This window comes from Panthera pardus, unplaced genomic scaffold (assembly GCF_024362965.1).
Source record: "Panthera pardus isolate Hobbes unplaced genomic scaffold, ASM2436296v1 HiC_scaffold_8, whole genome shotgun sequence".
NCBI classification, from domain to species: domain Eukaryota; kingdom Metazoa; phylum Chordata; class Mammalia; order Carnivora; family Felidae; genus Panthera; species Panthera pardus.
In genome coordinates, this window is record NW_026527013.1 from 4252091 (window position 1) to 4266764 (window position 14674).

Genomic DNA, 14674 nt, shown 5'->3' on the forward strand with positions numbered 1-14674 from the left:
CCCTCCTTTCCTCTCCCCCAGGGACCTCACCTGAGTGACAGCTCCAGCACCCAAAGTACGACACATCCACTGTGGACTCAACCTCTCCCATCCTACCGGGCCCCCCCTGGAGCCTCAAGGCCAGCATCTAAGCGGAGGACCCAGCTGACATGAGCCACCTCCCCCCCACCCCCGCATGCCCTGGGGGCAGGGTCCCTCTGACTGGTCAATGGGTACTCACCCATAATGCAGGAAGGACAACTGAGGCCCGTCATCCATCCAGATGGGATTAGGAAAGGCTGCCAGATGGCATCCAGCTGAATCTGAACTTCGGAGAAACAATGGATCATGTTTTAGTGTAAGTGTGTCCCACAGATTGGATGGGACGGATGCTAACATACAGTAAAATGTCGTTCATTGTTTACCTGAGGTTTAAACTTAACCGGCCATCTGTATTCTTGTTTGCTTAGTCTGATGACTTTAGCTGGCGGGGCAACGGGCGTCCGGGGAGGGCGGGCAGGTAATGAGGAGGCTGAATAGAAGCCACAGAAGGTGGTCGGATGGCCTCTCAGCAAAGGGACCTCTGATGAGTTTCCCAGGGGCTGGAGAAGAGGGCGGGAGGGAGTGGGATGGAGAGGGGTCCGAGGTGGGGGGGGGCTCTCTGTCTCACACTCCGCGGCCTCCGGGTCCCACCTGCTCTGGCTCATTATTCATTTTTAATGGTGGTCACCGGGGCAGAGTGTGGGCAGGGGAATGCCTGGGACCGAGGCCCCCGCAGCAGGTGGCCTCACTAATGGGAGCCAGAGAGTGAGTGGGGGCAGGGGGGTGCGGGGGGGGGCATTCAGGGGAAAGAAGCAGACCTCCACCCACACCCTGCCATTTCCTTTTACGTGGAGACGGGAGACCCGGGGCTGTATGTCTGCTGCTTTTCTCTATTCCCTCCACCTGTCCCCCTCCTCCCTCGGGCGGGGTCCTCCTGGGCCAGGGGTGAGGGCTGTTCTGGCTCTCCTGGCTTCCTCCCACCCTCTGGCTCGCCACGGACCAGCCCCAGCCGAGTGTGCTACCCACGGGGGTTTACTGAATCCCCACAGCCATGCTGAAGAGCAGAGACCGAGGCCCAGGGAAGGGGCTGAATGGCTACCCGTGGGGTAGGAAACCGGGACTCTCCCATGCCGGAGCCTGTGCTCTTGGCTTACGGCCCTTTCTTTCTTCTGAGCCACCCTCCATGCTGTTCCTCCTGCCTGCGTCACTCTTTTCCCCTTCTCCTGGGAAGCTCCTCTGCATGCTTCAGCACCCCCTCCTCCGGGAAGCCTCCCTGCACACCCAGGCCAGGTGGCTCCTGTGGGTCGTCCTCTGCCTGTGCAACCCCATTACAGTCCTAGTCAGCCTGAGTTGGAACTGCCCGGTCACATGTCTGTCTCCCCCACTAGACTGTGAGCCTTGGGAGGGTCCAGACCCACTAGACGGGATCTACCTTGGTCACTACTGTGTCCCCAGTGCCCAGCACGGGGCCTGGGACACTGCAGGCAGAAGTGCTCTGGAATCAGCCACAAGGCCCTGGCCCTACCCTCATTTGCTGTAAGACCCCAGGCAAGCAGCTATCCCTCTCTGAGCCTTGTTCTCTCCATCTGTAAAACGGGGTAACAGCACATCCTTCCTAGGCTGAATTGCAGCGAAATCATGTTAAAGGTATCGGGACCGTGCCTGGCTCCCGGAAGGAGGCATCAGCAATTGATTATTTATTAAAAATTTTTTGTAACGTTTATTCGTTTTTGAGAGAGAGAGACAGACAGAGCGTGAGCGAGGGAGAAAGGGAGACACAGAATCCAGAGCGGGCTCCAGGCTCTGAGCTGTCAGCACAGAGCCCGACGCGGGGCTCGAACTCATGAACCATGAGATCACGACCTGAGCTGAAGTCGGACGCTTGACCCGCTGAGCCACCCGGGCGCCCCAGCAAATGGTTATTTAAACATTTAGACAAGATACCACTGCACACACCTATTGCGACGGCCAAGATCTGGAGCTCTGACAACCCCAAATGCTGGCAAGGACGCAGAGTGACGTTTCTTCACTGCTGGTACGGATGCAAAATGGCCCGGCCACTTTGGAAGGCATCTGCGGAGGTTTCTCAGAAAACTAAACGTGCTCTTATCATCCGATCCAGCAACTGCACACCCCACCCCGGTATTTACCCGAAGGAGCTGAAAGCTTATGTCCACGCAAAAACCTGCACACGGATGTTTATGGCAGCCTCAGTCGTAATTGTCAAAACTTGGAAGCAACCCGGAACGTCCTTCCGTAGGCGAGTGGGCAAACTGTGAGACATCCAGACAACGGAATGTCATTCAACGCTAAAAAGAAACGAGCCATTGAGCCACAAAAAGACACGGAGGAAACTTACATGCCTATCCCTAGAAGGCAGTCGGCCTGAAAAGGCTACACACTGTATGATTCCAACTCCGTGACATTCTGGAAAAGCAAAGCTGTGCAGACAGTGAAGAGATCGGCGTCTGCGCCGGTGGGGGCGGGTGGGAAAGGATGAAGGGACAGAGCCCGGACGATCTGGGGGGGGGGGGGGGCAGTGAGACGACGCTGCGTGATCCCGAAGGTGGCTACCTGCCATGATCCATTTGGCCAGACCCAATGAATGAATGCACATCACCACCAGGGAACCGCGTGTCCCACTCTGAACTTTCGTTTATAACAACGTATCAATACAGGACCATCAGTTGTAACAAAGGTATCACAGTAATGCAAGACTGCAAAAGGGGCCACAGTGTGTGGCGTGTGTGTGCTTGTGGGAGGGGAGTTGGTAGAGAGGAACTCCCTGCCCCCTACTCGCTTCTTCTGCAAACTTAAAGCCGCTCTAGAAAAGAAAGTTCGTTAATTTAAACAAGTTCGGGAAGCGGGCGGCTGTATTCAGCAACATGCAAACCGTGTATAACAGGCGCTCCTTCAACTCTGCACTGGGGCCGGTAGCAAAAACCTGGGAACCGAGGAATGTCCTTTGAAGGGGATGACGATGTAGCCACAGGATGAAATATTATGCAGCCGTTAAAAGCAAGAGACCCGAGTCTTTACTGTGCAGGACGAAATCCAAGATGTGTTACCGTCAGGAAACCAGACTCGGGCCTACGAAACAGCAGGGGCGGTGCGATCTACTCGCTGGGGGAGGAAAAGAAAATATACAGACACGTTTGCCTCGGCATGGAACATTGCTGGAAGGAGAAACCAGAAACCGGGCTGGCGGCCTCTGGGGAGGGCGGCAGGGTGTGTGTCGGGGGGGTGGTGGCTGGGGAGAGAGGTATTTTTTTGGAACACCCTTTGGCATATTGTAAATTCTGTGGTCTCTGTCGGTTTTACCTATTGAAAAAAAGAAACTGTAGACTGTGTTTTAGCAAGGCTGCTGTGGGGGGGGGGGGAATAGTAAAATAAAAGCATTTGGATGGGTTTCTCAGAAAGGAGGGAGAACTTTAGGCCGGGCCATGGGTTTCCCCTCCAACTGGGCTGAGAGCCCTCCCGCCCGCCTGTATGGTCCCCCCCAGAGCCTTGCCCTGGCTCACACCTTTCCTCCCCTGGTTCAGGGAATGCTCAGAGCCCAGCGGGGCTCCTGGAGGTGCGAGAGAGGGGCTGAGCTGGGGCTGAGCTGGGGCCGACCACCCAGCCCTCCGTGAAGCCCCCAGGCCGCTTGGCTGGCTCTGAGGAGGGACCCCACACGGGGCTGGGAGCTGCCTAATCCGAGGAGGACCAGAGTAAAGGGTGAGGGATAGATAACTGCAGGGGAACTGCGAGACGTCTCGGGGGGTGGTGACTGTTCTGTGCCTCAGTTTCCCCACCAGCAAAGCCACCCTCTGGCTGTGGCTGCCTTGTATCCACAGAACTGGGGGTGGGGGCTCTGCTGTGTTCTGAGCCCTAGATGTCAAGCCAGACAGGGGTTTTAGGGGGGCAAGTTCTGCCCCTGACTTCGAAACCCCCGAAGTGAGGGGACCAGCCTGGCTTTAGGCTTTGAGGTGGTGACATTGGCTGAGGCTCCCCACCAGAACGCAGTCGGAAGATCCCCACCCGCCCCTCCATGATGAGGACCTGTGGGCACAGCTGTCTGATGCCCCAAGGCATTCAGGGCTCAGGCCCCCCCTCCCAGGGCAGCCTTTTTGGGTGTGTTCACATGGGCAGGTGCGGCTCTGGGTGGGGTCTTTGCCAGGACAAGAGAAATGGCAGGACGGATTTCCTGGTATCCTAGGAGGCAGGACCCCCTGGACGGCAATCTCTGCCTTGACTTGCTGTGTCCCACCTGGGAAACATGACCTGACTTTGGCCCCTCTCCTCCCTTCACGAGGATCCCATGGTGCGTCGCCCCCTGTCGCATGGCCTCCTAGCTATTACTGGGGCAGTGCACCGGGCTCAACCCAGCCTCAGGACCTCCACCTTCTCTGTTCCCTCTGCCTGGAACACCCTTCCTCCACAGCACCCCAAGGCTGCTTTCTTCTGGGAGCTCCCTGAGCACCCTTAGCTAAAGAGACCTCCCCCCACCTTCCTGCCTTTTGTGTCAGCATGATCTCTCTCTCTCTCTCTCAAGCACAGTTCTGTGTAAAACATGCTTGCCTGTTTGCTCATTTTATTTTATTTTAATTTTTTTAAACATTTTTATTTTTTATTTTTGAGACAGAGAGAGACAGAGCATGAACGGGGGAGGGTCAGAGAGAGAGGGAGACACAGAATCTGAAACAGGCTCCAGGTTCTGAGCTGTCAGCACAGAGCCCGACGCGGGGCTTGAACCCACGAACTGCGAGATCGTGACCTGAGCTGAAGTCGGATGCTTAGCCGACTGAGCCACCCAGGCGCCCCCTGTTTGCTCATTTTAAAAAACTGCTCTTTTCCTTTTTCCCTTCAAGACCAGGCTTTGGGTCCCCCCGGCAAGGAGCGAGGTCATTGGTGCTGTTGGTTGATGTGACCCCCACCCAGGCCCCAGACCGTGCATGGCACATGTAGGTTCTCGGTCAATATGTGTAAGTGAATTTCGACTCTTGACTTGAGATTTGGGTATGGATGGTTTCTCCTGCCCCGCCCCCCACAGCTGTCATCGAATGGGGATGTAGTGAACGGGACCCTGACCAGGGCCGGCACTCAGGAAGCAGGGCTGGGCCACATACTTATGGAGTCCTGCTGTGTTCCTAGGCTGGTTGTTGACCCAAGGGTGTGACAGCCAGGATAAGTCCCTCAAGGAGATACACAGCCCATTAAACAATACACGTGATGATGATGATGATGATGATGATGATGATGATGATGTGGGATCCAGAAGCTTCGAGGTTCTATGGGCAAAGACAAGAAGAGGGTAAAGTGTGTGTGGGGATTCGGGGAGGCCTCAGTGAGGAGGTAACATTTGGGCTGAGAACCGAAGGAAGTGAGGGGGCAGCTGTGGGGACACGTGGGGGAAGAGGGTTCCAGGCAGACGGCACAGCAGAGCAATGGTCCTGGGGCAGCCCTGGGCCTGGCGTGTTGCAGGAACAGCCAGCAGAGCGGGCAAGGAGAGGGAGGAGGGGAAGGTAGGGAGGGGACAGGCAGGTCACGCAGGGCCTTGTGGGCCTCAGACTTTGACTCTGAGGGAGGTGGGAGCCCTGGAGGACTGTGGGCAGAGGGTAGGACTGGGATGCTCATGGCCACCCTCTGGTGGCTGCTTCGGAGAAGACGTTGTCGGGGGAGGACAGTGTGCTGTTGCAGGAGGGTGATGATGGGGGCTGGCCCCTGCTTGGGGTCCTGGAGATCCAGAGTGGATCTCGAGACTCCGGACTCTGGCACCTGGGGGGCTCAGTCGGTTGAGCGTCAGACTTCAGCCCGGGTCATGATCTCTCAGTTCGTGAGTTCAAGCCCTGCATCAGGCTCACTGCTGTTGGCCTGCCTGCGCTCTCCCCGGTGATAAATAAATTATTAAAAACAAACAAACAAAAAAGACTGTGGACTCACAAAGGGGTGAGAGGGAGAAAGAATTAGCCCCTCAGGCCCTATGGGCCCCTCTCAAAAGATAGACTGGTATGTCCCACCCCGGACCAAAAGGCACCCCAGCCCACATCCAACATAGCTTTTTAAATTATCATTTTTTTGTTTTATTTATTTTTGACAGAGCATAAGCGGGGGAGGGGCAGAGAGAGAAGGAGACACAGAATCTGAAGCCGGGTCCAGGCTCCGAGCTGTCAGCACAGAGCCTGACGCGGGGCTCGAACCCACAGACTGCGAGAGCATGACCTGAGCCCAAGTCGGACGCTCAACCGACTGAGCCACCCAGGCGCCCCACCAACATAGCTTTTTAAAGGAATCGGTGGGGAGTGTTGCTTTTGAGACCACTTGGCCTTGTCCCACTGGATTGCTTGTACCCCAATCACGACCGCTTGGGAAGTGTTTCAGAGACATGTTGCCCAACAACGGCGAGTAATAACCACAGAACTAACGCCACGTGCCTGCTGTGAGCCGGGCCTGCTCTCTGGGCCTCGGTTTCCTCATCTGTAAAACAGGACCAGTGAGAGCTCCCTCTGAGGGCTGCTGCAAGGATTAGATGGGCTAAGAGTACCAACTGGAGCCTGGGAGAGGCTCTCGCAGGCTCCTTTGTCTCATTTAAGCCACTCCCGGTTTCTTGGCCGAGACCCCCGGCTGAGACTGCAGGGCTGAGGCAGCCCTTGCAGACTTGCTCCCACTGGGCGGTGTGCCTCCAGGGAGGGGGTCTTTGGGGAGAGTGTGTCCCACTGCCCCAGAGGTCTCCCCTGGTGGGAACACGACCCCCTCCTCGATCACGCACTGGCCGTGCCGCTCGCGGATCAGGCTGCCATCTGCGCAGAACGCCCGTCCCTCTCGCGCACATCTCCCAGGACCTCTGCAGCCTTGGATCTTCAGACTCTCCCTCCACCCCCCTCGTCCCCAGGCCCTTTCTGAGTTCTTCTCGGTTCCAGACCAGACTGCTTGGGGCTGGAAATGGCTTCATCAAGCTCGGGATGGGGGCAGGGGACCGCTCTTCTCTGGAAAGGTCCTTCACTGCCCCGAGCAGGGGCTGCTGGGGCTGGAGGTGGTGTCCCAGGCAAAGGTGTGTGTTGGGGAGGGGGCGGGGGGCTGGATGCTATAAACAAGGGCCACCCCCATGGGGTCTGTGTGGGGGGCAGGATGATGTCAGTCCCTCACAGCCTCATAAATGTTTATGGGCAAGGGGGTCTGGGTTTGGGGGCTCCCTGGAGCCCCGCAGGCAGCTGCTCTCTCCTGCTCCATTCTGGGGGCCCTGGCAGAGGCCCCCTCCAACACTGGCAGCCAGCCAGCCAGCCCAGAGAGGGCTGAGTAGGTGCCGAGCACAGCCCTGGTCTGAGCTGACTAAAGGGGAAACCGAGGCTGGGAGGTAGGAAGGGACTGGCTGGCCAGGAGTCTTCCCTTTCCCTCTGGGGCTTGGGCTTCGCAAAGAGCCAGGGGACTGAGGAAGGATGTACAGGGAGGGGAGGCCTGGGCGGCTGAGACGTCACCAAAGGCACGGCCCTGACCAGGTCCCCCTGGTCCAGCCCTCAGTGACCACAGGCCCCACCAGCAGCACCAGGTCCTTGGAAACTAAGTTACTCCGTTGTCCCTGAACACTGCTGAGGGAGGGACCCTGTCGTCCCCGCTTGCCACGGAGGACAGACCCAGTAAAGAACTGCGAGCTGGGACTCTGACCCCAGAGTGCTCTCGGGGCTCGGCAGGCCCCCCTTCTCCCGGCCCACGGGTGGGGGGAGCCTCCAGCCCTTCTCAGGCCCGGACGCACCCCTGGGCTGGTGCCTGTGCCCACTCTGGCAGGAGACCCAGGGTGGCTGCGGGGTAATGACAGAACAGCGGTGGCAATGCCAGCAGGGCCTGGGCTCTGCACACGAATTTTAGCTGCCCGACACCTGGCTGAGTGACTACCCCGGGGGCGGACAGAGGAAAGCAAGGGTCCAAGTCTGGCTTCCAACCATGTTGGCACCAGGGTGGGCTGGAGAGAAAGCGGGAGGGATGGGGCCAGATATGGGCGAGGAGGGGGACTCAGGGCCCAGACCCCGCCAGGACCCAATCGCTGCCCGTGCATACCCCTGCTCCCCGGGGTAGGGCCCCGAGAGCCCTAATTTATGGTCCACCTTGACATGTTGGAGCAAGCCTCCCTTTCCGGCTGCCAGGAAGCAGAGCCAGACCCAGGCCTGCGGAGAGCGGAGAGCGGGGGGCCAGGGCCGTGCCAGCATTCTGCAGCTGCCTACATCACTGGGCCTGACAGGCGGCGGCGGGCGAGGATCAGGATTCTTTTCTCTCGTTCCTGCCATGCGCCCCTGCTTTGCAGGCTCCTGGTGGCCTGTCACCCACCTGTCACATGGAGACAAAGCTCTTGGGTCAGCCCGTCTGGGGTGCTCCGCTCCAATGCCAAGGAATTTGGAGTCAGGCTGTGCGTGGGCTCTGGGTGTGTCCCCCCCATGGTGCCCAGAGAGGGGATGGCCTGTGACCTGTGTGGGGGGGCACAGGGGGGCCGTGGGGGGTGGTGCCCAGCTCCCACCCCCAGATGCCCTGTGTTTAGGGCCCAGCTGGCGCCGTGGGCCCTGTCAGAACAAACCCAGATGCCGTGTCTCCTGCTCCCTTGCTGGGCTGCTGCTGGGGTGTCACTGCCGCCCTGCCCTCCCGAGACGGGGCTACATCGCAGACGCCAGGGGAGGGGGGGCGGGAGACTCACACACACAGGATGCACAGAATTTATTTCTCGTCGCATTTCAACCTGGCCGGGGACCCGGGAGGCGGCGGGGCTCACACCTTGGGTGCTGCAAACACCTTCCAGCCCTCCAGCTGGCCCATCTTGACCAGCGCGGCGATCGTGCCCATGTACGCGCACGCGGCGGCTCCGATCCCATAGCTGTGAGCTGCCAGAGTTGGGAGGGTGGTGTCAGTCGCGCGTGGGGCTCACCTGCAGCCACCCAGGGGGCCCAAGAGCATGTCCTTCCCTTGAGGCTGAGGGCTCCTTGAGGATTAAGTCGCGTGACCCCTTGACTTTGAAGACGTGCGCGGAAACCCGGAAACGGAGGCAAGAAGGGATCTAGGCTGTCGGGTCCGGGGGTGGGGCACCCGACTGTGGAGGGGACGGCGCTTTGTCGAGTCTCAGCCTGTGCCCCAGCCACAGGCCCCGGGCCCTGTACCTGCTCTGCGGACTGGGAACGGAAGGGGACAGAATGCCCCTGCTTGCCCGAGAGCCGTCGCTGGGGAGGGAGGTCTGCTTGCTGTATGCAGGGGTCACCCCTACGGCAGGCTGGGGGTGCACGTCAAACCCGACCTTACCCAAGGTCTTAAAGCAAAGGCTAGGATGCATGGGACTTCCTCCACCGTGCCTGTCCTCTGCCTGGCTGGAACGTTCCACCAAGCACTGGCAGGCTGGTGGGCCAGGGCTACGGGAGGTGGAGAGAGCACTGTCTGCTTCCCGGCCTGGGCAGCTCCACTGTGCCAGGCTGGCGTGGGGCCCCGGCCTGCCTTCCCACTAGGGAGGCACCTCTGCTGGTTCCCAGGTGACCTCGGGCCACCCAAGCCCCCTCTCTGAGCCTCCCTTCCTGCATCTCTAGAAGGGATGGTGAATGGAAGTCCCCTGGAGGGCTGGGTGTCTGGTCAGTCAGGGCTCTGGGTGCTGGGAGAGGGACAGCAACACAAGGACCATGCACCCCCTCTATGCTTGTGGGGTGGTGGCAGAGACAGGCAGTGACCTCGTGTTCTCTGACAAGCTGCAGCAGAGGAAGGGGATATGGAAATGAGGGCAGTGGGGGTTCCAGATCATACACAGAGGGGGCTGTGCTGACACCTGGGCGAACAGCACTCCAGGAAGGGGGCAGAGCACATGCAAAGGCCCTGGGGCAGGACCCGGCCTGGCTTGGTGGACCAGCAAGGAGGCTCACGTGGCTCGTAGAGAGCGAGCAAAGGGGAAAGAGGGAGGAGGCGGGGGCAGGGAGGGGACGGGGCGGATTGTGCAGGGCCTTATGGGCCACGCTGAATGTCGCAGGGAGCCACAGGAGGGTGTAAGGGCTCGGTCAGGTACACATGCGGTAGGTGCTGAAGCAGCTGCCCTTACTATTGCTGAACTGGCCGGTGGCGGAGGGTCAAAAGCCCTGGAAGGTTTCCTGGGGCAGCCCCTCTCCTCTGCTGGGGCGAGCACTCCACACAGCTGGCCCCTGGTCCAGGACAGAACGGGGGGTGGTGGTCAGCGGAGGTCAGGGGCGGGGGGCTCACTCACTGCGCGCTCCCAGGGTCAGGCCTCCGGCACAGCCTCCGATGAAGTAGTTGAGGGGGTCGTCGGGCTTCTCTCGGACCTGGGCACTGATGCAGGAGGTGAGGCCAAATATGGCTCCGATGGCGGCTGTCGGGGTGGCAGCGGGGGGGCGGGCGCCGAGTCAGGGCCCAGGGGCCAGCGCCAGGAGGGCCCCCAAGGAGAAGCCAAGGCTCCCTTACCTGCAGTAAATGTGTATCGCCCTGTCCTCGCCACTCCCTCCAGGAAGGAATCTGGCGGCTGTAGCGTGACACTGTAGGCGGAGAAGATCAGGCCTGCGGGACCAGAGCGGGTGAGGTGTGTGGCACCGGGGCCTGGGCACCGAGGCGAGGCGCGGCCCTGGCTGGGGGCAGTCCCCCCTGCTATCAGAGAAACCCTCTGTCCCTCTGTCCCCACAGCACCCTCAAGGAGGCTCCTAGCAACCCCCGAACCAACCCCACTGCCCAGGAAGGGACTGTTCTGGGGTTCACCCGGGGCCCCACAGCTGCTGAGCAGCCAAGGTGGGATTCCAGCCCTGTCTGCTGTTCCAGAACCTGGGCTCTCAGCCCCACCTCTGCACTCCAGGCCCCCCTCCGCAAGGCCTGACCCCTCACCCTCCATGGCGCACCGGCCCAGCGTGCAATGGACAGGAGCACAGGCCTGGGGCCTAAGTGGACTGGGCCGCTCCCTGGCCTCCAGGGTCAGCACAGACACCACAGCTGCACCCCACAGGCCCTGCTCCCCACTCCCGTCCAAGGCTGCACTCTCCCGTGGGGCCCTGGGCTCCTCAGCCTAATCCTCCTTGGCAGAGACCTGGCTCCTGGGCCTGTCCCTCATCACCCTGGGGCCCCCTCCCTGCTAGCGGCTTGGGCTTAGGGCCATCCCTCACACCTGGCTGGCTCGGCAGCCGCTCACGCCCACCCGGCCTCACCACCCGGTCAGCTTTTCCATCTCTGCTGTCGCCCCGGCCTCCCTGCCCGACACTGGCTTTTACGCATGAGGGGCCCGCCGGGGGCCGGGCCTGGAGCTGAGCGGTGGGTGGGTGGTGAGGACAGAGGCCCCGTCCGTGGGCATCCTGAGCAAACACTGGCCTGGGCTGGTGTGCGGGTCTGGGGCGAGGCCAAGGCAAGCCCTTGGGCAGCTGCCCTCACCAGATCCTCCTCGGTGGGAGGCAGACCAAGCCCACCTGGCTGGCTCTGAGTCACCAGAAACAGCCCAACGCGGGGCTCCCCGACTTCCAGCTGACCCTGCTCAGGGCAGACAACACACCCCTCCTCTCCCTATAGACCCCCAGCCTGGCCTAGTTGCCATAGGGACCTCCAGGGCCAGCCCAGCCTATCCCATCCCAGCAAAACTGAACTGTTGTTTGCCAGCTGACGTTCCAGGCCGCACACAGACAGTGCCCCCGTCACCCCGGAGCCCTCAGAAGTCCTAGAACTGGGAGTGCGTGACCCAGTTGTCCCCGATTATCCCAGGGTCAAAGACTGCCCCGCCCCAACTCTCTGCTAGCAACCATCCAACATGGCGGGTGACCTGCCACAGCCCCCCCTCCCCAGGTCCCGTGATCCCCAGCACACGAGGGTCTGTAATGACTCAGACCTTTCCACGGCCCCCCATCACCCCATTGAAGGCCCCCTTCCTGACCCCCCACTTGCTCCAGCAGTGACCTCCAGACACAATGCACACACTCATTCATTCACTGTGCACCCACATTCATTCATTCATTCGTTCACTCATTCATTCATTCGGTTCCTCTGTACCTTCATTCACTCATACATTCATCCACTGTTACTGTGAACCCTAATCCATCCATCCCCCATCCCAAAGAGTTACTGAACGCCTAGGGGCGTCTGGGTGGCTCAGTGGGTTAAGCATCCGACTTCGGCTCAGGTCATGATCTCATGGTTTGTGCGTTCGAGTCCCGCGTCAGGCTCTGTGCTGACAGCTCAGGGCCTGGAGCCTGTTTCGGATTCTGTGTCTCCCTCTCTCTCTGCCCCTCGCCCGCTCATGTTGTGTTGCTCTCTCAAAAAAAAAAAAATATAAACATTAAAAAAAAAGAAGAGTTACTGGGTGCCTTCATTCATTCATTCACTCCCCAGGGGCTCACCATCTCAGGAAAGCCAGATGGGACACAAGAGTGTTCTCTCAGTGAGGGCTGAGGGGAGGCAGGGAATGAGGCAGGGTGAGGTGAGGAAGGATCCAGAAGCCAAGTCCCGTATGTTGCATGGAGTTGGCCAGTGCGAACACGCGGGCGGGCATAGTGAGCAACACACACACACACACACACACACACACACTGCCTGATCTGGCGCCCCTGTCAAAGGTTTCCACCCACCCTCCCTAAAAGACCCTCCAGCAACCCCCCTCCCCCAGAGGCTCCTGGCTCACTCAGCACCCCACTCCTGGAAAGTGCTCAGTCTCCCCCAAAAGCCTCCTGAGACTCCAGTCCACCCCCAAGGACCGCACATTTGTGATCAAACACATGCACTCCCATTCACAAACACCAACGTTGGTATCTTTCTCAGGTTCAAAATCCCCCAAATCTTCGCCCTGAAGGCCCCACATGCCCCTCAGGTGACCCCTCCTGCTTTAACTTTCCTTTAGACACAACCATGAGCCTCCAGCAAGTTCGGCCAGGCCTCCCGCAATGTCAGCATCGCCCCTTAAGAATGTGCCCAAATAAAAAAAAAAAAAAGAATGTGCCCCAATAACTTCCCCCTACAGTGATCCAACCCCACACTGCCCACCCCTCTCTCAAGGCCCCCCAGAGATCCCGCCATGCACCTCCACCGTCCCAACGACTCACCACTCGAACAGACTCCACATAACCCATCCGCAGGGACTCCCCCTCGACCCTCTCTCTTCAGACCCCTCCACAAGGACCCTGCATGCACAGTCCCTGCCTCAGCCACCCTCAGGACCAGATCAGCAGACCTGGATTTGCACACCGGCTCCAAAAGACCAAAGGGAAGCTAATACACCTCTCCGACCTTCAGTGTCCATCTCTGAGAAATGGGCACGATAACCGCTGATCTCACTAAACACGCAGAAAATGGTAGCTTGGGGGAGACTCAACTTCTGCCAGGCCTCGTTTCAGGAGCTGGCCCAAACCTCCTATCTACTACTTCTCAGAGAGACTGAGCATCAAAAGGGACACTGGAAGGGGCGAGTCGCTGGGGTCTCCCCTGCAAGGGAGTGCTAGGGCTGTGAATCCCCTTATGCCCTCCCAAGGCTACCCTTATAGTACCCCTGACCCGGCGCATCTATGATCTCGGCACCCCTACCACCCCTCTGGTGGTCCCAATTAAAGCTTCAGATATCCCTAAACATCCCACTCTCCTGGACCCTAAGAAAACCTCATCCCCCTCCAGGATAATGACCCACGATCCCCCCCCCCCCGCCCCCAAATAACCTCAACTTAACCCTGTTAAGTCTCATGAATCCCCAGCTCCTTTGATCCCGATAACGGCCCTCTCCCACTCAACGACCGGAGCCTGGTGACAGCTTCAACAATAACCCCTAAATCCGAGCACCCGGGAACAGCTTCTGACGACCCCAGAGCCTGTCACAGGTACCACTTCCCAGTGCCCTCCAACCCTGCAGGACCCCCTTCACACAAGAGTCCCTCATGGCCTCCCCAGACATTCCCACGACCCCCACGTGTCACCCCGTGAGATACCCAGCTCCAGACCCCCTAGGACTTCCTGCGCCCTCTGAATTAGTCTGACACGCCTACAAAATCTATCTCATACAAGAGCTCCCCAGCGTCCCAGGGCCACCGCAGGCACCCCGGTGACAACCATGCGCCACCTGCGAGATCCCCAGCCCCTCAAGACGCCCTCGGACAGCCGCCAGCGACTCCATGACCTCCTTGCACCCTCTGCCTTCGGGGCCCGGGCGGCGCTCACCAGCGGCACCACTCAGTGTGGTACTGGCGTAGGTCTTGCGGTGGCACTCGGTGCCATCGGGAATGTCCCGGTATTGCTGAAGAAGCGTCTGCACCATGACCGCGCACCCCTGGCCCCACACCGCACACCCGACCGCCTCCCCGCACCCAAGGGCAGCCGCCGCCGTTCGTTCTCGCGAGACTTCCTGGGCGGCGCGCGCAACCCCTCGGGCGCAGGGGCCGACAACAAGCGTGCAACTTTATTGAGCACCGAGAACACAGACACGGGTGGCGCTCAAGCGCCGAGTCGAGACTGGCGTAAAGGAGGCGCGCGTGCACCCCCAGCCGATTTCTGGAGGGAGAAACTGAAGTCAGCCAGAATCAGTGAAGGCAGATCTCGCTAGCCCCAACTCAGAAGGGCCTAGGTTAGGAAGGGTTTGACCCGGAGTGGGGGTCTAATCTGGGGGTGGGACTATGACGGGTATTTGGGCGCGGGGCGGAACTCCATTTGATAGGAGCAAGATGTAACTATGGGGCGGGGCACAGCGGAAATGCGGCCA

General features: G+C 59.8%; 1 protein-coding gene across 1 annotated transcript; it reads right to left on the reverse strand.

The window, feature by feature from the left end:
* Positions 1 to 8685: 8685 nt before the first annotated feature.
* Positions 8686 to 14316, reverse strand: NDUFA11 (NADH:ubiquinone oxidoreductase subunit A11). The gene is made up of 4 exons (XM_019430762.2): positions 14137 to 14316; positions 10432 to 10524; positions 10217 to 10339; positions 8686 to 8864 (listed from the first exon to the last, which is right to left on the reverse strand). The coding sequence occupies exons 1-4, from the start codon at positions 14231 to 14233 to the stop codon at positions 8752 to 8754; spliced, it is 426 nt and encodes a 141-aa protein (XP_019286307.1). The 5' UTR covers positions 14234 to 14316; the 3' UTR covers positions 8686 to 8751.
* Between the last annotated feature and the right edge of the window lie 358 nt (positions 14317 to 14674).

Coding starts and splice junctions, on each gene's coding strand:
- NDUFA11 (XM_019430762.2), bottom strand. CDS start 14,233: ATGGTGCAGACGCTTCTTCAGCAATACCGGGACATTCCCGATGGCACC. Junction 10,340..10,431: donor GCGATACACATTTACTGCAG/GTAAGGGAGCCT, acceptor CCACCCCGACAG/CCGCCATCGGAGCCATATTT. Junction 8,865..10,216: donor CCTGACCCTGGGAGCGCGCA/GTGAGTGAGCCC, acceptor CAACTCTGGCAG/CTCACAGCTATGGGATCGGA.